Here is a 22,338-nt window from a genome sequence, read left to right as displayed (position 1 = left end):
CAAATTGAACTTTAAATGGAATAAAAACCTATATGAAGAAAAGAGACTCACATTATGCTAAGTGAAATAAGCCAAGTGCAGAAGGATAAATATTGCATGGTGTCACTTGTAGGTGGACTCTAAACAAGTTGAACTCATGGAAATAGAGAGTAGAATGGTGATTGCAGGAGTAGGGGTTGTGGTGGGGAACAGGGAGTTGCTGGTTAAAGGGTACAAAGTTTCTGTTAGGATGAGTAAGTTCTGGAGGTCTAATGGTAGAACATGGTAATTACTGTTAATAATGTATACCCAAAGATTTCTAAGAGCGTTATCTTAAATGTTCTTACCACAAAAAATAAAATACTTATGTGAGGTGATAGATATGTTAATTCACTTGATGGTGGTAATCATTTCACAGTGTATACATAAAAACAATATGTCGTACATCGTATATATATATGTGTGTGTGTATACGTGTGTGTGTGTGTATATATACACAATTTTAATTTGTCATTTATACTTCAATAGACCTGAGGGAGAAAAGAAAAAAAAGAATTTTACTTGACTCCCAATCTTTAAAAAAAAAAAAGAATTTAAAAAATCAGTTGCAGTAATATATCGAAAATAATATTTACAACACATATGACAAATAGAGACTTAATATCTTTAATATGTAAAGACCTCTTACAAACTCGTAAGAAAAATAATGACTATCACAAATAGTAAATTAGATAATTCATAAAAGTAGAGAATTAGGCAAAATAGGCAGTTCATAAATGAAGAAACAAAGGAAAAGTAATCACACAAGAAAAGATATTTAGGCTTAATGATAATTAAGGAAATGTAAATTAAAATGAAATGTGATTCTTATTAGTGAAGATTAAAGTATTGATGATGAATTTAGGAAATAAGCATTAACATGTACTTCCAATAGGAGTATAAATTATACAGTCTTTCTGCAGGGCACTTTATATATCAAGAACTTTATAAAGTTTTTTTCTTTGTTCCAGCAAGTATATTTCTACAAATTTCTCCTAAATAATTAGATATGTACATAGATTTATTTATGAGTATTACTTATACAAGAGTAGAAACAAACACAGGAATGGTTAAATTCTGATAATCTTGAGGGTGAAATATTTTACGAGTTAAAAATTATAGAATAATATTTAGTGCCATAGGAATGTATTTATAATTGAAGTAGAATAAAATTGGTACAAAAGAATATCCCAGATTTTTCTTAAAAATAAACTCTGCATGTGCATACATAGAAAAAAACCTGAAAGATTTGTTTTCTGCCAGAATGTTACAAGTAGTGATCTCTGGCCAACAAAATAATGGATGATTTTTGTTTGCTTTTTTATATTTTCCCATATTATTGGAATTTTCTATATTGATCATTTTGTGTCACTTTTATAATCAGAAGAAAACCCAAATATTATTTTTAAAAGTTTAAAGGACCTATGGCATATGTATTTTTAGTAGTCTTTCATTTTTAGCACGTTATCCCTCTTTTTCATAGCCCTGCATCTGCAGTTTTCTTGTAGTTTATTTATTCACTTATTCATGTTTTCATATGGAAGTAGGAAAAGAAAGATATTTAACGTATATCATACGAAGGTCATTTATCCCATCAGTACTGTACATTAAAGCCATATCTTTATATAGTATCTTTAGATCACTTAAAAGTTAACTGGATCACTTAAAAGTAATTGCTGTCTTTTTTAAAAAAATCATTGCCTCTATCTTTATATCTTTTTATTCTAACAAGAGAATACCCTGAAATTCCAGTTAAAGTTTCTAATATGCATCTTTATATCTTAGGGAAAAGAATATAGTGGATTTTCTCTTTAAAAGCCTAAGAATTTTTTTAAGAAATTGATTTTGTTGAAAATATATATATATATTTTTTTTCTTTTTTGAGATGGAGTCTTGTTTTGTCGCCCAGGCTGGAGTATAGTGGAGCGATCTCGGCTCACTACAACCTATACCTCCCAGGTTCGAGTTATTCTCCTGCCTCAGCCTCCCAAGTAGCTGGGACTACAGGCATGCACCACCACGCCCTGCGAATTTTTGTATTTTTAGTAGAGACAGGGTCTCACCATTTTGGCCAGGTTGGTCTCCAACTCCTGACCTCAGGTGATCCGTCCACCCCAGCCTCCCAAAGTGCTGGGATTACAGGTATGAGCCACCACGCACAGCCAGAACATCTTTTATATGTGTGCTATTTTTGCCTCAAAATTAAATAATAAACTGCAATTTTATACATAGAAATATCCAGTTAGAAATAATCTAAATGTTTTCATATTATATAAGTTCATTTTAAATAAGTGGAGTACTCTTTTCAATCCATGTTAAGAAGCCATGCCAAAATGAAAAAGCTGCTGTATTATAGCCAGAATGTTCTACAGGTTTATTTTTCAAAAATGTAATAAATGTAAGATTGATTTTTATTTCAGGTAGGAGTTTATCTGGTGCTATTTTTCCACCTTTTAAAATCAAATAAAGATACTGTTTTCCATTTCTCAGAGACTTGCCAGCTATAGCCTCTGGAATAAATTTAGGTGGCTATGAATAAACTCATTGGAACTTAAAGGAGATGTTTAAAACATATCACTGATACAACTTGACTATCTTGGCTGGAAGTAATCTTACTATTTGCCTTATTTATTAAATTGTTCATTCATTTCATAAAATATTTATGTATCCACTTTGATGTCAGTAGGTATAGGGGGATTGAAGTATCAGATAGGAATGAATAAATATCTTAAAGCCCTCACTCACTGAGTTTAATGAGAATGAAGAGATGCACTGAAATTCTTTAATAAATGTGATGGAATACATAAGTACCAAGGGGGTTCAGGAAAAGGAAAGATTCCTGGGGAAGAAAAATGGTGTAAGAAATGGAAAAAAGATCATGGTACAGGAGAAGGCATTTGCCTGGGACCTTTGACAAACAGGTAAAGGTGTCATTCAGCATTATGCTGTCTGTATTGTTAACTGTTCACAAATGTATGTCTTTTTTCCTCAGCTGGTCTGAAAATCCTCTGACGGAACATGGTAGGCACTTGATATACCTTTCACTGATTTATGTTTGCGACCTGTCCAAGACACTCTCAAATAAATTATTTTTGCATAAGTGCTGCTTTTTAAAAAATCATTTCATTTGAAATTCTTTAGTTTGCAAGATATTGGTATCACAAAGATTTAAACAATTTGCTGCTGAATTTTCAGTTATTTTAAAACCCATTTATTATTAGTTAAGTAAGTTTGAGACAGTTAAAGTCACGAGCTCTTGAAAAAATCTTATTATTAGTGCATCATGTTTTTCTACTAATCCCTTATAATTAAGCAGTGAGCAAGACAGACACGGTCTCTGCCCTCATGGCATTTATATTGAAGAACAAATAATTTCACTGAGCCTATTGTTGTAGAGATAATAAGTTACATATTATACACATTTATTAAATGTAAAATAAAGTTTATATCAAAGTAATCTGAGTTTATATTTTTGCTTTTACGTCAGCATTACTTGTAAATGAATACCCTAATGCTCATCATTATTTTAGAATTTTACTTTCCTTCTCTGTGTGTACCAATCAGAATGTGAGTAGTCAAGGTCTAGGGAAAGGATGACAAATGAGTCCTTAAATTCTTTAGTCTTAAAAAAAAATCTATCACTTTTATATGGGAAAGAGAAAATTCACATGTATTAAGCTTCCACTAAGTGAGAGCACTGTGCTGGACATTGTGTACAAAATATTGGTAAGAATGGTCTTGTCAAAAAAGGAACAAATCAAAGAGAAATCAGAGGCAATAATGGAGAAAGAAGAACCTTTGGGAACTCTTCTTCTTACTTCCCTTTTTTCTTCTTACAAGATTCTTCTTGATGAACTATCTTCTACTAAACATTGGGCATCTATGCACGTTTCAGACCACAGTGGATTTCACTACCGCCAGTTTTTGCTTAAGTCTTTGATTAGCCAAACTGTGATAGACAGTTCTGTGATGGAGCAAAATCCTTTGAGAAGTGAGCCAGCCCTAGTTCCTCCAAAAGATGAAGAAGCAGCAGTTTCAACAGAAGAACCAAGGATTAATCTTCCCCATCTTCTAGAAGAAGAAGTTGAATTCAGCACTGATCTTATTGATTCCTACCCAGGACATGAAACCCTTTGGTGTCATAGGTAAGAAAAGGGAAAATCTATTTCCTACACAAAACTGCATGTCTTCATGAGAGCTGCAGAAGGTGTTAGTTACACCTGATTCCTGCCTGCTTGGGTAAACATGGTCATCTGATTTTGGAGCTTTGCCTGAGTGAATACAAGAGGTTTTGTGTTACCATATCATCGTCATCATCATCATCATCATTAATAAGAGATTCCTCATGTAGATCTCTGCCTGCAGCTTAGGATGGTGATACTCAACCTTGACTGTGCAACAGAATAACCTGTGTTAGTTCCAAAATAAAACAGAATCAGAAGTTTTTTTGACTCCTTCCTTGGAGATACTAATATTTAGCATATCTAGGATGGATTGCTGCCATCTCTCTTTTTTTTTTTTTTTTTTTTTTTTTTTTGAGATAGAGTTTTGCTCTTCTTGCCCAGGCTGGAGTGCAATAGCGCAATCTTGGCTCACTGCAATCTCTGCCTCCAAGGTTCAAGCAATTCTCCTGCCTCAGCCTTCCAAGTAGGTGGGATTATAGGCACCCACCACCACACTGGGCTAATTTTTGTGTTTTTAGTAGAGACGGAGTTTCACCCTGTTGGCCAGGCTGGTCTCGAACTCCTGACCTCAGGTGATCCGCCTGCCTTGGCCTCCCAAAGTGCTGGGATTACAGGTGTGAGCCACCATGCCTGGCCCTTTTTTTTTTTTCCCCCTAGAAAAAGCTCAACACATTGATGCACAGTCAGGATTGAGATTTGATTAGACCCCAAGAATAAGGTATGCTTTATCATTTTTCCAACCCTGATGGTCTGAAAATTAACTTACCTGAAGTATAATCTCTTGACACTTTTTGTTTAAAGTGTAAGAGAATTTCTCTTTGAGAGAGGGGAAAGTCTGGTAGCAAAGAGTGAAAAAGGGTTAGCAACCTATCAACTTCAGTTGTGAGTACATTTGACAGTATGTTGGAATGAAGTCACATATGTGACCCCTTCCCAGCTTCATTTCTTTTGGATCTTCCTTTATTTGGAGGCATCTTCATCTTCATAAATACAGATTCTACTTTAGGCCATAGCATTGTATTTGTAAATGAAAGACTTGCCTGTGCTAGGCAGGAAGGAGGTAGGCATTGTTTAAAATTGCCTATTTCTAAAGTTATTGAGATTTTCTTTCTTTCTCCAGTCTAGTCTGTCTTGCAGGTTATTTGAGGAGACCTGGTCAGCTGCTTTTCCTTACTAAATATATTCAGAACATAAAAGATTATCTCCCCTCTTTGGCACCTTCATTAGTAGAGAATGTTCTTTTTCTCTTAAAACCAAGACACTTATTTCATGTTTTCAAGAGGGAAGATAGACCTTTTAAGCTACTGGCATACCTCAGAGATATCACAGGTTCAGTTCCAGACCACTGCAATAAAGTGAATATAGCAATAAAGTGAGCCACACAATTTTTTTTTGTTTCCCAGTACATATAAAAGTTACTTTTACATTACACTATAGTCTAAGAAGTGTGCAACAGCATTATGTCTAAAAAAAAATGTGCATATCTTAATTAAAATACTAGGTTGCTAAAAAATGCTAACGATCATCCGACCCTTCAGCAAGTTGCAATCTTTTGCTGGTGAAGGGTCTTGCCTCAGTGTTGGTGGCTGCTGATTGATCAGAGTGGTGGTTGCTGAAGGTTGGGGTGGCTGTGGCAATTTCCTAAAATAAGATTGCAATGAAGTTTGACTCTTCCTTTCATGAAAGATTTCTCTGTAGTGTGTGATGCTGTTTGACAGCATTTTGCCCACAGTAGAACTTCTTTCGAAATTGGAGTCATTTTAAACCTTGCTGCTGCTTTATCAACTAAGTTTGTGTCATACTCTAAATCCTTTGTTGTCATTTCAACAATGTTCACAGCATCTTCACCAGAAGTAGATTCTATCTCAAGAAACCACTTTTTTTGTTTTTTGGTTCATCCATAAAAAGCAACTCCTTATGCATCCAAGTTTTATCATGAGATTGTAAGCAATTCAGTCACATCTTCAGGCCCCACTTCCAATTCTAGTTGTCTTGCAATTTCCACCACATTTGCCGTGACTTACTACACTGAAGTCTTGAACTCCTCAAAGTCATCCATGAGGGTTGGAATCACCTTCTCTCAAAGTTTTGTTCATGTTGATATTTTGACTTCCTCCCATGAATCACAAATGTTCTTAATGGCATCTAAAATGGTGAACCCTTTTCAGAAGGTTTTCAATTTACTTTGCCCAGATCCATTAGAGGAATCACTATCTGTGGCAGCTATAGCCTTATGAAATGTATTTCTTAACAAGACTTGAAAGTTGAAGTTTCTCCTTGATCCATGGACTAGAGAATGAATGCTGTGTTAGCAGTCATGAAAGCAACATGAATCTTTTTGTACATCTCAATCAGAGCTCTCACATGACTAGGTGCATAGTCAATGCGCAGTAATATTTTGGAAGGAATCCTTTTTTTCTGAGCAGCAGGTCTCAACAGTGGGATCAAAATATTCAGTTAACCATTCTTTAAACGGATGTGCTGTCAACATACAGGCAGAGTAGACTTAGCATAATTCTTAAGGGCCCTAAGATTATTGGAATGGTAAATGAGCCTTGGCTTCCACTTAAAGTCACCAGCTATATTAGCCCCTACCAAAAGTCAGACTGTCCTTTGAAACTTTGAAGCTAGGCATGGATTTCTCTCTAGCTATGAAAGTCCTAGATGGCATCTTTCAATAGAAGGGTATTTCATCTACATTGCAAATCTCTTGTCAGTATAGCTGCCTTCATCAGTGATCTTAGCTAGGTCTTCTGGATACCTTGCTGCAGCTTCTACATCAGCATTTGCTACTTCACTTTGTAGTTTTGTTATAGAGATGGCTTCTTTCCTTAAACCTCATGATCCAATCTCTGCTAACTCCAAACTCTTTTTCTCCAACTTCCTCACCTCTCTCAGTCTTAGAATTAAAGAGCATTAGAGCCTTAGTCTGGATTAGGTTTTGGCTTAAGGGAATGTTGTGGCTGATCTGCTTTTCTATCCAGAGCACTAAAACGTTCTCCATATCAGCAGTAAGACTGTGTTTCGCTTATCATTTGTGTGTTCACTGGGGTACCACTTTTAATTTCCTTCAAAAACTTTCCTTTGCATTGAAAACTTGGCTAACTGGCACAAGAGGCCTAGCTTTCAGCCTGTCTCACCTTTGGACATGCCTTCCTCACTTAGCTTAATCATTTCTAGCTTTTGATTTAAAGTGAGAGACCTGTGACTCTTCCTTTCACTTGAACACTTAGAGGTCATTGTAGGATTATTGATTGGCCTAATTTCAATATTGTTGTATCTCAGGGAACAGGGAGGCCTGGGGTGAGGGAGAGAGATGGGGGAAGAGCTGGTTGGTGGAGCAATCAGAACACACACAACATTTATTGGTTCAGTTTATCATCTTATATGGGTGTGTTTGTGACACCCCAAAATAGTTATAGTAGTAACATCAAAGATCGCTGATCACATAACAGATATAATAATCTTGAAAAAGTTTGAAATATTAGTAATGTTACCAAAATGTGACACAGACAAAAAGTGACCACATTTTGTTGGAAAAATTGTGCTGATAGACTTGCTTGACACAAGATTGCCAAACCTTCAGTTTATAAAAAATACAGTATCTGCAAAGCACATTAGAGCAAAGCATAATATAAACTAGGTATACCTGTATTACATAGGCCGGTTTTCTACTGCTGACTCATTGTCATTAGGCAGCTTATCTAGCCTTTAAGTTTTACCCCCTGTAAAAGTGGAACATTATGTGCTCCCTGTCTGCTTCAGAATATGCAAGGAAAATGAATAGAATTCTCTTAAGGGCTTAGAGTTGCTAATGTGAATGATGAGATGTAACAACCTAGAACTTATACAGTTCATTGTACATGGATGTGCCCCCACTGAATTGAAATTTTTGGAGATTAGACGCGGGAATCTTCATTTTTAACAAACAATTGTAGGTGGTTGTAAGGGCAGGAGAATTGCTCTCCTCGGAGGGAGAACAGGAACTGTATCTTTTACATGTTTTGCTCAGAGCCCAGCACATCCCCAATGCATGTGGATGTTTAAAACTGTAGTTGGTGATGGATTTAGGGTAAAGTTCAGTTGACTTTTAGGGAATAAGACCCACTACAACAGATATGTTATTTTTATTAAAGTACTTGATAGAGGCCACAGATTAAGCCTCTAAAGGAACTGTTCAATCCCCTTATTTCTGAATCACTTGTCTTCTAGGATATCAATGAGATTTGTCTTGGTTTTGTTTTATATTTATAACTTATAGCAGAAATCAGACTGTCACATATTTCTAGTTTTATATTACGGTTACCATAGAGTACCATCTCCAAGTCATTGTCATCTCAGTAAATGCTTATGAAAAACCTTAGGACCGTATTCTTTCTCACAAACAAACCTGTAAGCTGGAGTTATAAGGCTTTCTTTGTCCAAATATCCTGGAACATCATCTCTACTGTTTTTCCTCCTTCCTCTGTATAACTTGGTTATGGAATGGGCAGTGAATTGAATACTGTATGTTTTGAAATTGCAAACTTTTTTTTCTGGAAAAGCTTGACTTTGTAATGTGATTTTCTTTATTCTCTTCCTTCCCCTCTCTATCGCAGGCGGCATATTTTCTACCTTCAGCATCACTTAAATGGTAGGTTTCCTCACAGCATGACCCAGTTGTCACCTGCAGACAGCCCTGGGGGGACTTTGAGTGACTTGCACCTTATCCCAGCAGGCTCCCAGCTGTCTCAAGCAATGGAAGTAGATGGACTGAATGACTCTAGCAAGCAAGGCTATTCCCAGGAAACCAAACGCCTGAAGCGGACGCCAGTTCCAGACTCCCTAGGCCTAGAAATGGAGCACAGGTTCATTGATCAAGTATTGTCCACCTGTCGGAACGTGGAGCAAGCCAGGTTTGCCAGTGCATACAGGAAATGGCTGGTTACTTTGAGTCAATGAAAGAAGTGAATTAGTCCTACAAGGTTCCCCTTTTAGTGCAATATTGCTTTCTTTTATTATTTACATAGTTGCATGAACTGTTTACTATTATTGGCTAACCATATGTTCTTCATCTTTAGGTTGAAAGTCCATAGTAAATCTTTCATTTTATTTATTTTGTTAATAACTGGCATTCCTGTGGGGATAAAATAATCGTATAGTTCCTTCCTGCTGAACAGTGAGTCTTAAATTTTCTGTTTAACTTCTCACCCTTTGTATTTCTATATGTGGGGCTTCTCATTTGGTTTTCCTGATTGGTTCACACACACACACCTCTACCCCCCTCAGTCCAATTGCTGCATAGGCAAATTCTTTTAAAAATTAAAAATTTAAGGCCTAGGCAGGAGGATTGCCTGAGCCCAGGACTTTGAGACCAACCTGGGCCACATAGCAAGACCCCATTTCTACAAAAAGTAAAACAAAATAGCTAGGCATGGTGCTATGCAACTGTGTTCCTAGCTATGCAGGAAGCTGAGGCAGAAGGATTGCTTGAGCCCCAGGTGTTTGTGGCTGTAGTGAGCCATGATTGCACCACTGTACTCAGCCTGGGCAATAGAGTTGAGACCCTGTCTCTAAAACAAATTGAAAATAAACATTTATGTTGCAGTTCAACTGAAGAATGTTGGTATGAATGCCAAATAACTTGATGTAATTGTTTTGAGAATCAAATGGCTAGATGGGCGAATGTTTAAAAATGTAAACTAGTTCTCTTTCTCTAGCATGTTCTACCCAATTACCAAAGTCAGAAGTATTGGAATTTATATGAAAAAAATGCTTCCAATGTAATCCATTTTTTAAATGGTTATTTTAAAAAAAAACTAATTTAAGAGTTTATGTAATTGCAGTAAAGGAAAATTATTTTTATTGCTAGTTTTGATAGATTATTTTTACCTCAAATTTGGTATATGCCAAAACACATCAGTCCTTATAAAATTGATTTTTTTTTCCTGAAAACCTGGAATGCCATTTTTAGCTATTACTACTTTTTAATTTCAAATTCACTTATGACAAATGGGAGAAATATATAAAGAAATAGATCCATAAAAATATTCCTTTTTAAAAATCTAAATTATTGAGGATACACTATGGAAACTATAAAATTATCATGAAGTGACTGTTAAAGTTTACTGGCAAATGCCAAGGGAAGGAATAGTATGTGCAAAACAAAACACTTTGATACTGAACTTAATCAGGGATGAGGTACCAAAGTATCCACATTATAGCCGTATCTTATGTTTTCAATAACAAGGGCTGAGTTTTTCAGGTAGGTGGGATGAGGGTGGGGAATGGGCCATGTAATGTCTGCTTTCTTATATTTGCCCTTTTGTAAATGGTCTGTTTCTTCTTTTCATATACTTTGTTTTGCCAATCCATTACGTATTTTTTGTCACTTTTGTGTGTCATTTTTGTATATCTTTCCTTTCTTACTTCAGGGGTGTGTCTTCAAGATTTCTACCCCCTATTTGCAATGAATTTCATACCTCATCTAAAATACATTCATATACCAGAAATATGAAGAGTGGCCCTTCTAAAAGTTTCCCTAATGATGGAAGCTGTCAGTTGTCCTATCTGTGCAGAATGTGAGTAATAGTGGCAGAAATAAGTGTGACAACAATGCTTTGCCTGTTATTCTTTTTACTTGCTAGGTAATTTGTAAAGTGGGGATGAAGATGTAGGGAAAGTAAACCTCTCTCTCACTGTTACGGAAAGCCTTGACTTGAGTTAGGTAGATTGCCTTAAAGAAGAAGAAATATGTCCTTTTCTTTGGCATCATGGTTTTGTTGAGTGACAGACTGTTGAAGTGAGTTGAGACTTAAGAACGCCAGAAAAGTTGTCTAACCTGGCCCCAGTAGACAGAATTTGTTCTTCTCTCAAGTAAAAAATTACCTTTTTATAGCTTTTATATTATTTAGATGAAAAAATACCATTATGAACATAATTCCATGGCCCTTTGTGTACAAAGCATATTTTGAATCAAATACCTCAAGGTCCACCTAGACCTCTATGGATAAAATCATAAGTTTATGATTTTTAGCTCCTGTGAGGGTTTGGGGGCAAACTACACAGAGAAGACATGGGTGGTTCAGCCCATTCCACTAAAATATGTTGCCAGATTCTGGCCTAACTCAGTATTACCTTTTTTCCTAAAAATCATTTTTCACATTTTGAGTAATAGGGCTTATGCTTTGATGTGAAAAAATGTCAGGAAATGAGTGTAGACAATACCCTATAAAACACTAGCTAAGTTTTATAGTGCTCCATGCCTTTGTGTACCTTCCACTGATTATCTTGCCCATCTTTGGTGTAAACTATTTTCATATCTTCTAAGGCTCTTAACCCACTCTTTTCTGAAGCCACACAGTCCTTTAATATGTCTTGTTTCCTTCCTAAAAGTTTAAAGTAGAGAGCAAAAATACAAATACCCAAAGGATACTGTTAGTATGTAACTTTTGTGTGCTGCTTTATTTCTAGAGTTTGCGTTTTTTAATTGTTCATTCACAGAAAATCCTAATATTGCCCTATATGGTTGTTTTTTTTCCTAAGTGGTTAATATTTAAACCCGCTAGCTGTAGCATGATAATGTCTTTGACTGAGCTCATGTAGTAGAAAGGATGTGTCTGTTTTCTGGGACTTATTAGTCTTCACTTATTTTTCTATAACAATCTAATTGTTAAAAGGAAAAGATGGCTTATTGACACATATTTCATTAAACTTTCACTGGAAGAACAGTGGGTCATCGTACCATACTGTGGATTAAGAATACTACTGACAAGCAAAAAGCATTAAGCTCTGTAACTGTCTCCAACACCACCTTCACCCCACCTTTAGTGTACCTTAGGGTACTTTAGTGTACCTATTTTAGCAGTACGGTGTTTTCCAGATTCTACTTGTGCCCTGCACATTGTGAGGACTCATTAAATATTTATTAAATTAATGAATGACTAACAAGAAGAGAAAGATTGTTTGTGAGTGATAAGAATGAGTGATGATTGAGAAATTGATGGATTAGTGCAATGGATTGGGAATGAATGATGCTTTCTAGTTTCGTAATACTTGGGAAGAGCTATTGCATATAGAATAAGTTGATTTAGACTTTTTTTTTCTTCATTTCATTACCTTGTTTAAACTTGTTAAATCCCAGCCAAGAAATGCAGCTCTGTAATTGTCAATTAACTGTATTATAATATATATTAAAAATTTGTAGAGCTAAAGAACCCACTTGCATTAAGAACACCACTTTCTGTTCATTTGTGATACTAGAGGACAGATCCTGCATACAGAGCCGAAACTGCTTTTAATCATCTGAAGAAATTCTTTGATTTCAGTGACTTACTGATCTGTACCTGTGCACATATCATCATTTTATGCTTCTCCTTTTTTCCCCGCAACTTGAACTGTGACTCTTTCAGATATTTCTTAAATCTGTATGAGTCATTTTTTAAGCTTAGGGATTTGATATGTATTAATGTCCCCTTTGTCTTCTCTAGATTTTAGCATTTTATTACCTCTTAAGGAACTCTGGGCCCAGACTTTCAGTCATATTTCTTATTCCTATGGTACAGTTCTCACTTAAAGGCTTAGTTATTAGTAGGGTTAAATATATACAGGTTATCTCTAAAAGTACTTAAATTTTTAAATAAGGGCTTATGTGATACAAGATACGGAAACAAAAGTTTTTGGATTTTTATGCAGTAGTTTGCAGGAAAGCTAATACATAGTAGATCGTATGCCACTTAGGTATGTTCAGGTCATGCCAGTTTATTCTTGTTGGGCCACACACACATGTATGTGTGTGTAAAAGGAATTTTTAGTATTGAAGCAAACAAATTGTCAGTTTAATAATTTTCTCTTACATAGCACAAGATGGCAGATACCACCTACTGTACAACAATCTAATAATCCCTACCTTAGTTCCCCTGAGTTATAGAAGATGCTAAAGATTTAGTTGTAAAGGGAAGTAACATGATTTTTTTTTTCTAAAAAGCTGTTTTAAGCTAACTATTATTTTGCTACTGGAAAATTATATTTTAAAACTTAACAGATATTTAAAGTATGCTAGAAAATTTGAACCTGATAACAACTGAACCTTTTGTCTTGAATAAATTTCTCAAATAGAACTGTGCAAACCCTAGCACTTTATGTGTTGCTGCCTCCCCATACCTAGGTATGCTCTGTAATAAGCTCCCATTTAATGGAGAGATGTGTGGAGGCACTGAGAAGTTAATGAAGAAAAATCAACCCCAAGAATTCCTTATTGTCACATAGTGTCTTTTAAAAAATAACTGTAGAGACTGTGTTAATTCGAGTGCCTTTCTTACTTTTTTGGGAGCAAGATTATATTTAATGTTTAAGAAAACAGGATGGAAGTTTTATCAAACAGTTGATTGTGGCCCATTGTTTTATTTATTCCCATCGCTAGGCATGGCCCCGTAGGGTATTTTATCCTTCAGTGAGAGACTGATATAATCAGGCAGGATGCTTTGATTATTCCATTAGTGATCATTTTAAGCACCCTACCAAGATTTAGTTCTTTCTTTCTGGCAACTAACGTTTTGGGGGTTGGAGGCATCCCATTTAGAGGATGGTGTGTGCACAAATAGATTAGCCTGAAACCTGCGTCCAAAGGGAAACAGTGGCACTCTGCCCTAAAATAAAGGCCAGAACGTTGTCCTAAATGAATCCTTTGCCTTACTTTAGGACCTTCCTTCCCTCTCAAATTCAGGCATAATGTAATATAGTTGAAAGGGGGAAAACAGTACTTGCTTTCTCTCAGATATTGGAGGAAAAGAAGTAAATGCATAGATGAAATTTTAAATGTATCATTTTATCTGTATATGGAGAAGGGAGGGATAGGAATTGCATATTTCAAGATAGCAAATATAATTTCATAGAAATATATAGCTAAAGATTCCAAAGTGCTTTTACAGAGAGCTGTTGAATAATATATTCCTAAAGGGCAGCAATATGCCATGTTCATGGTGAAGACAGAAAACCAATGAATCAGTTGTGGATCTCAGGTGGGAGAGGAAACCTCAGGCTCCCAACTTTGACTTCTCTACTCTCACCAGGCCATGTTAACACTGTAAAACCAAACTCTTTGCTAAGAACAATACAGGGCAGTAGTTTAGTCTGCTGATGAAACCTTGTGCTTCCAAGAATATTAGCTATATATAATTTGTGCTTTCTGGACGATTCTGTTGTCCAGAAAGCTAACCCTGACGTTACTTTTATTAGTCTGTTGTTATTCCTCAGGGTGTAGAAGATTTAGTAAATTTAGGACAAATTTTATATTCAGTGGCAAAAAGAAAAGGCAAAAATATGCTAAATATATTATTAGCTCTTAAATTTTAGTATAGATCGTATTTTTTATAAACTATTACCAGTACAGTAGCTAGTAGATATTCTGTGACTGCCTCATTGTTTATCTTGCTGCTTTGGTCCCTATGGCTCTAGTATGAACATTCTCGTGTCTTCTGTGGAAATGATTTCTGTGTTATAGTTCCATCTTTGGTAGAGGTGGGGATGATTGTATTTTGTTTTAGTTGACATCATTCTCAACTTTTAGAAATACTGTTGAGGAAAATGATTACCGTTGGTTTTCAAATTGACAACTATTTTGCTTCCAAAGACTTCAGTTTCCCTTTGTTTTATGTGTAGACCTCATATATGTTCAACACATTGCATACTGCCTTGCACATTGTAGGAATTCAACAAGTCAAGAGTTGATAAAAGCTAGAAAGATAAAACTAGCTTAGCTATCATATCATCATTGTCCATATTCTTAGCTTTGGGAAAAATATACCATTTTCCATAAAATACATAATCAGTTTCAAATGCATAAGGCAAAGATATACAGTTGCACAACATTGCAAGTGAAATTTACAAAGGATTTTTATTTTTGTGTATGCTAAAAGTGCTCCTACTTAAAGCAGTTTTCTTTATTAGACCAACACCTTCCAGCAGAGTTAGAAACCTAACACAAGTGCTCATTTGCCCAAATTAACCAGATAGTTATGTAAACTGTTCATATTAAGTCTTTAGTGGTTTACAAACAATAACATTCTGGCTTTTCTTCCATACCTTTTAGGAATCAGCCTTAATTTTAAGTATGGCAGTCACTTTCCTCAAGGTACTATGCAGCATACTTTAGATTGCTTATTTATCATTATAAGGTGATAGGTAATAAATTTGAGGTTTACTTGTCATATAATTTCATATGGCAGATATTGATTCAAAGAGCATTCTATTAGAAAAAGTTGATAAATTATCCTCCCTTACAAATATCATCTTGCATTTGGAGCAGGTATTTTTTTCTTATTAGTTAAAGACTGGGTACAGTTATAGTAGATGCTCAATAAATGCTTAGTCAGTGATTGATCTAACATCAAACTAACAGCTTTCAGAAAGGAGACTGTTGACATCTTTTCACCAAGGAGTATATTTGTAGAGTAATATATGTGTGGAATTTTGAAATTATATCATTTGACATGATTTATGAGGCTTATTTAGGCTGGAGTTAGTAACATGTAATAGAAGTATTATTTATACAGAACATAGTTGAAAGATAGGAGATGTGAAAGATTAAGTAGTATTTTCTTGTGCAAGGCATATTAATAAATGTAATTAAATGTCTTAATAAGCAGCTGGCTGAACTCTAGAGAGAACTGCTGTAGTCTTCTGCAATCAGTCTCTGTATTGGTATATCCAGTACTATCGGGTTTAGGTTCTTTTTATTTTTCCTTAAATCTTACTTGTTTCTAGCGTCTTAAGAGTGGTAATGGTAAAATGTGAAGTTACAATAAACTTCTACTTGTTTTCTCAGAACATCTTTGGCATGAGGAAGAACTTTTTGTGAATGATACAGTAGTCTCAGCATCTGTTAATTTGTGGTTTTCAAAGCATTTTTGACAGAGTTTACCTAATGTAAAAAGATTAAACAGTTTTATAAAACACAAATAAACATTCCTACCTGAACTGTGAGGAACAGAGTGTATAGTACAAATGTAATTAGGCATTGCCTCCTGGCGAGGTTCTTGATGCATGACTATGATGCTGGCTGCTGACTGAGGTGACCACTGTCAGTATTGTATTTTGGCATATGTTGTTTTTAGGAAAATAATGGAATGCATTCTTAGATTAACTTACTGTTTTTGAGTTGGAAAAAATAAAAGATGAGGTATTATAAGTATGCCAAATATTTATACACTACAAAAGATTAAAAAAGGAGAGGGAGAAAAAAAATCAAAGGCCAGTTATGATTTTAATAGCGTCTAATTTTTTTTTTGACTCGAATTTTTTGGACACTAGTCAATTGCATAATTTAACATGGAGGAGCTTTCATTTAAAAGAAGTTCTCAGCTACTATATTCTGCCATTAGAATTCACCATGCCTGTTAATTTTACATTGCTTGAAGATATAAGTAAGCTGCCGTCAATATTGTTTTAAGATTTTCTTATAGTTTATGTTTAAATGGAAAAGTTACATATATAATCTATGGTGCAGGGTCAGGCATTGGCCATTAAAGATAAGTTTGGCTAACTATTTTACTGAAGAGACTAATGGTCTTCCCTCTGTTGTACTGCTATGTTTCTTGATCTGTTTTTCCCCAATGTAACAGTCTACATTGAAGTCCTTTAGCTCTCTCCATATACTAATTGACATTTGTTAAGGATTCAATATTTTGTGAATTCTTTTTACCCTTAAAATGCATATCTTTCAGAGAGATAAGAATGAATTTTGCAATAATTTATATGCAGTGTGTGCTTATGGGTTTCTGGGAGTTCAAGTTAGTACCCCAGAGTGCTTAAAAGTATGATGCTAAATTCTAAGGCTAATGTAATGACTGTAGATTATCTATATCCACATTGTTCAACAGAAATATAATGTGAACCACAACATAATATTTAATTTTCTAGTAGCCATATTAAAAAAGAAACAAGCAAAATTAATTTTAATAACAGTTTATGTAACCCAGTATATTAAAAATATCATTTCAACATGTAATCAATATAAAAGATTATTAATGAAACACCTTATCTTCTTTTTCTTCCATACTAAGTCTTAGATTTGAGTGTATTTTGCACTCACAGCACATCTCAATTCTGACTGGCCACATTTTAAGTGCTCAATAGTCACATATGGCTAAGGGCTACTATACTGGACAGTACAGATTCATAGAGTACAAAGTATGACTTTAACTTTGGAGATGGTGAGGTAGGCATGTAATTATGGTACTTTAAAAATTCAGAATATTTAGAAAAGCATCTAATAGAATTATCCACTTGTTTTCCTTCATCTTCATTTTAATATGTTCTAGAAGTAGGATCAGCCTGTTCCAATTTGCCAAGCATTATTAAGGAGGAATAATTCCATACCATGTAAAATACCATGATATGCTGATTATAATACATTAACAAATTTTTAAGTTGCGTTCACTAAATTCTGTCCTGTTTCTTCAAAATAATATAGCTTAAATTGCATGTTAATTGTATATCTTACCTATTTTGTTTTTATATTATTCTTACAATATAATCATGTATATTAACAAACAGCCCTGGGATTCTAATCTTCCTCTGCAACTGTCTTCCAGGACTTACTGGCACTTATTACACTGTGATAAGTGGCAGAAAAGTAGAATGAAATATTCTTTTTCCATTAGATTTGTTCTTATGTGACCATGTACCAAGCCAGCTATAAAGTATTGTATTTCTGTAGAATATGGAAAATAGTATTTGTCTTACCTTTGCTAAATGTTTGCAATTTCTAAGTAAACCTTTTATCTCCTAAAATGAGTGTTAAGTGTGATTTTGTTTTTACTTTTGGTGCTTTAAACTTGAGTCTAGTCTACCAAGCTTTCCATTTTATTTGCTTTGATGGTGGTAGGGGGGTGGAGGTGTGAACTGTTGTCTAAATGAAACCAATAATTTTATGACCTACATTTGTAGAAAGAATAAAAATGCCACTATGTCTAGAACATAAAAGAAATGTCAAAAACAAATTAGAGATATCGCCACAGTTGTTTTTAAATTGTATTAACGTGACTAATTGCCTTATAAAAGTTATTATGACTAGATACGCTTTTTCCCATCTATTTCAAATGAAGCTGTAGAGCACATATAATTACTCGGTTATTTTAGTGTTACATCCTATGTTTTCTCAATCCTGAGTCTCACTTCTGTATGTTATAAGCCAGATATCGTGGTCTTACTTACACAATATAATACATAGATAGACTCCAAAAAGTGTTTGATAAAGTGGATACTTTTTTTAACTCAAATTTTAAATATTTCAGAAGTGTTTTATGGGAAAGACCTATCTTACTTTATCCCTTGACTATTTAGGATTACATTTTATATAATGCACTACTATTATGTATATTTTGGGTAGGAAACAGGGTATCAAATTTATTTTGCGTGATGGCAAAGTACAATTGTTTAAAATTGCAGTACTGGCTAGGTGCAATGGCCCACACCTGTAATCCCAGCACTGTGAGAGGCCCAGGCGGACGGATCACCTGAGGTTAGGAGTTCAAGACCAGCCTGGCCAACATGGCGAAACCCCATCTCTACTAAAAATACAAACATTAGCCAGGCATGGTGGCACATACCTGTAATCCCAGCTACTCGGGAGGCTGAGGCGGGAGAATGACTTGAAACCAGGATGCCGAGGTTGCAGTGAACCAAGATCATTCCACTGCACTCCAGCCTGGGTGAAAGAATGAGACTCCTTCTCCAAAAAAAAAAAACATAAAAAATAAAAAAAGCAGTAGTGTTTTTGCACTGATACACTGGGAAAGAAAACTAGCTTAATTTGAATTAATAAGCAAATTATGTAAGAAGTGTGACAAAAATTGGTCTTAGTAAAGTGCTTCCCTGGGAAATTGATTTGCTCAGTAACATGCTTTTTGAAATGAAAGATCAACAATAACAGATCCAAGATGATACATTCGCCAATTATATTTATTATTTATAGATCAACAATAACAGATCCAAGATGATACACTAGCCAATTATATTTATTAAATATGATAACCCTTTTGTCATTGGTCTACATTTAGCAGATAGCACAATTTTCCTCATGTTGGAAGCTCAAAGTTTTGCTTTTGGTACTCTATTACTTAAAAAAAGAAAAGGTATTTTTTATGAGATGTTTAAATAGCATAGCTTTTGTCTGCTAGAAACTTACTCCAAAATGACCCTGTTGGGCATCAACTTTAAGTTACAGTGTGCCCTTTCTTTAAGAGAAACACAATAGTATCATTATATGTGTCCAGTGTCACAGAAGTAGAATTTGAAGGGTTGCTTGCCTCCCCACCTTAGCTTTAAAAAAAGGAAGCAATAATTTACATCTTGTTTTTTATTTCACAAAGAGATTCTTAGAGTAATCCTGGCTGTCAGGATTCTGAGTGCTTTACCTCTTCTTAATGATACGAGCAACACACAGAATGGTATTTCTGAATTTACTCTTTTAGTATTGGAAAAGTCTGATGATAATACAAATGTCTCTTGTATCAGATTTCTCATATACCTCTCACAATAACTACAGCAGCATGATCAGCGAAAGGTCTGTGTAGGGAAGCTAACTAGGCTGAATTGACCCTCTATCATATTTTATATTCTCATATTTTTTAAAATTGCTAGTGACCTCAGTAGATATATTGTTGAGAAAATACTGAAAAGTAGTGACTCAATGGGACAGGTGCAACACCAGTCACCCCCATTTGTTTTATTTTCAAGTAAGTTGTGTAGTCATACCATCTACTGACATCCCTTGGAGCAAAAATAATCACATTATCTCTTGTTTATAACTAAATGAGGATACATCTAGTTGGTGGCATTGATATGTCTTAATTTCAGTTATTCCATGTGAATAAAAAAAATCATCTTGTGTAGCATTTATTATACTAGAAAATCACCAAGAACTACAATGTGCAACAATAGATTGAGTAAATTAGTGTTTTCCTGTAGAGGTATACTATGCACTCATAAAAATAGAACTTATAATTACAAGGAAAAAGCCTCATAATAAGTTTAGTTTTTAAAAGTAGGTTACAAAGCAGTATGTAAATAAGATTCTAACTTTATTTTTTTTAAATTTAAATCCCATTTCTAATCATAGCAGGACCAACCTTCATACTGAACACAACTAAAAATGTTGGAAAATATATTAAAATTTTATTCAAAGCAGATAAATTAAAAAACATCATACCAAGACTGTAGAATGCCAGTAGAAAAAAAAAATCAAAAAGAGCTAAAGACAAAAGATTAAACTGATAACTTACTTCTTGACAGCAACATTGAGTCAGAAGACAGTGGTAATCTAGAATTATAAACAGAAAAAATTCTTCAGTGAATGAGAATAAAGTACACATACACAATATGAGTCCATTCATGTAAAGTTTAAAAATAATCATTAAGAAAAAATTATTGCAAAGATCAGGATAGTGGTTGCATCTAGTTGGGGAGTGGAACCATGCCAGGGACAGGAAAAAGATGAAGAACTTGTGGGACGCTGACAGGGTTCTGTTTCTTGGCTTTGCCTTGGGTACATGTTCTGCACACATACATATGTGTACTCATATATATGAGTATATACACACATATACACATGTATATATGTGTATATATAACATACTATGTCTTTTTCCAGTTATATTCACAAAGAAGAAAAACACTGGAAAAATTAGGGTGCCATATTCATGACTAGATAACACATAAAACATTCTTCCAGCCAGGTGAAGTGACTCACACCTATAATCCCATCACTGGGAGGCCAAGTTGGGAGGATTGCTTGAGGCCAGGAGTTTGAGACTATCCTGGGGCACATAGCAAGATATCCTGTCTCTACAAAAAAATAAAAAAATTAGCCAGGTGTGCTGGTGTAGGCCTGTAGTCCCAGCTACTCGGGAGGCTGAGGCAGGAGAATGGTATGAACCCAGGAGGCGGAGCTTGCTGTGAGATGAGATTGCACCACTGCACTCCAGCCTGGGTGACAGAGCAAGACTCTGTCTTAAAATAAAAAGATAAACAATACTGAAACAACAGGTTTTCCATATGAAAAAGAGGCCCAACTTTTACATAATACACAAAAATTAATTCAAAATGAATCATAGAATGAAACATAAAACTAAGAATCCATAAAACCACTAGAAAACAAAATATGACTTCGAGGTAGGCAAGATTTAATTGGACAAGACACCAAAAGCACTAATAAGGACATGATTAAAAAGAAATTCAAATCTAGAAGGGTATGCCACACATGTGTAGGGCTGTGTGCATGCTCAGGAAATACCTGAGAAGGCTGTAACTCTAACTCCTTATTTACTTTAAGGCTATTCGCTAACAGAAACTTAAGGCTAAGGCAGAGCTGAAAACTACCTAAATGAATGTGGAAGTCTTGCCCCAGCATGCACAATGAGCTCCTCAATAATAAATGGGAGATTTGTTGCTTTAAGGAAATACCTGTCCCAATTACTAACTGACCACCATGCTACTGAGAAGAGACCTCAGTGGCCACCTGTGACAAAAAAAAATATGGACTTTTATGAAGTTAGTTCAGAAAAGTCACCAAACAACAGTAGCAATAAACCTGGGAATGGTGGAGAATCTGATTTCCAGAATTGGCACATTATATTATTCAAAATGTTCAATTTTCAACAAAAATATTGCAAGACATGGAAAGAGACAAAGTATGGCCTATACCCAGGAATAAAAGCAAACAATAGAAATGGCCTCTATGGATGACCAGACATTAGACTTAGAAGATAAGGAATTTAAATCAGCTATTTTAAATATGTTCAAAGAAGTAAAGTAACTATATTCAAAGAACTAAAAGAAAATACAAAAACTATGACTCATATATGTAATATATAATAGAGAATATCAAGAAAGATATTTTAAAAGGAAAGAAAGATTCTGTGAAAAGGTATACTAAATGCACTAAAGGGGCTCAATAGCAGATTTGGCTAGGGAGAAGAATCAGCAAACTTGATGACAGGTTAGTTGGCAATAAACAGACTGAGGAGCAGAAAGAAAAAACAGCAAAGAAAAGTAAATAGCTTTAGGGATCTGTGGCACACCATCAAGCCAATCAGCATGCACATTATGGGAGTCACAGTAGGAGAAAATAGTGAAAGTGTTAAAAAGAAAACTTGAA

At 34.9% G+C, this 22,338-nt stretch overlaps 1 protein-coding gene across 5 annotated transcripts in view; it reads left to right on the top strand.

Moving 5' to 3' along the window:
- Positions 1–17,972, top strand: part of PTAR1 (protein prenyltransferase alpha subunit repeat containing 1) — a 50,580-nt gene extending 32,608 nt beyond the window's left edge. Inside the window, exons 6-8 of one of the 5 annotated variants that reach the window (XM_008952895.6) lie at positions 3,859–4,163; positions 8,801–8,835; positions 8,920–17,972. In XM_008952895.6, the coding sequence (XP_008951143.1) occupies positions 3,859–4,163; positions 8,801–8,835; positions 8,920–9,143 (564 nt within the window). In that variant the 3' untranslated portion in view covers positions 9,144–17,972. Of the gene's footprint in view, positions 1–3,858; positions 4,164–8,800 lie in introns of all 5 variants that reach the window. The other 4 variants (XM_003806361.7, XM_008952883.6, XM_034967606.3 and 1 more) reach the window with 4 other exon arrangements.
- Positions 17,973–22,338: the final 4,366 nt, after the last annotated feature.

Source organism: Pan paniscus, chromosome 11, assembly GCF_029289425.2.
Source record: "Pan paniscus chromosome 11, NHGRI_mPanPan1-v2.0_pri, whole genome shotgun sequence".
Taxonomy (NCBI): domain Eukaryota; kingdom Metazoa; phylum Chordata; class Mammalia; order Primates; family Hominidae; genus Pan; species Pan paniscus.
Note: the sequence above shows the minus strand (reverse complement) of the source record. Positions and strands in the feature narration are given on the sequence as shown.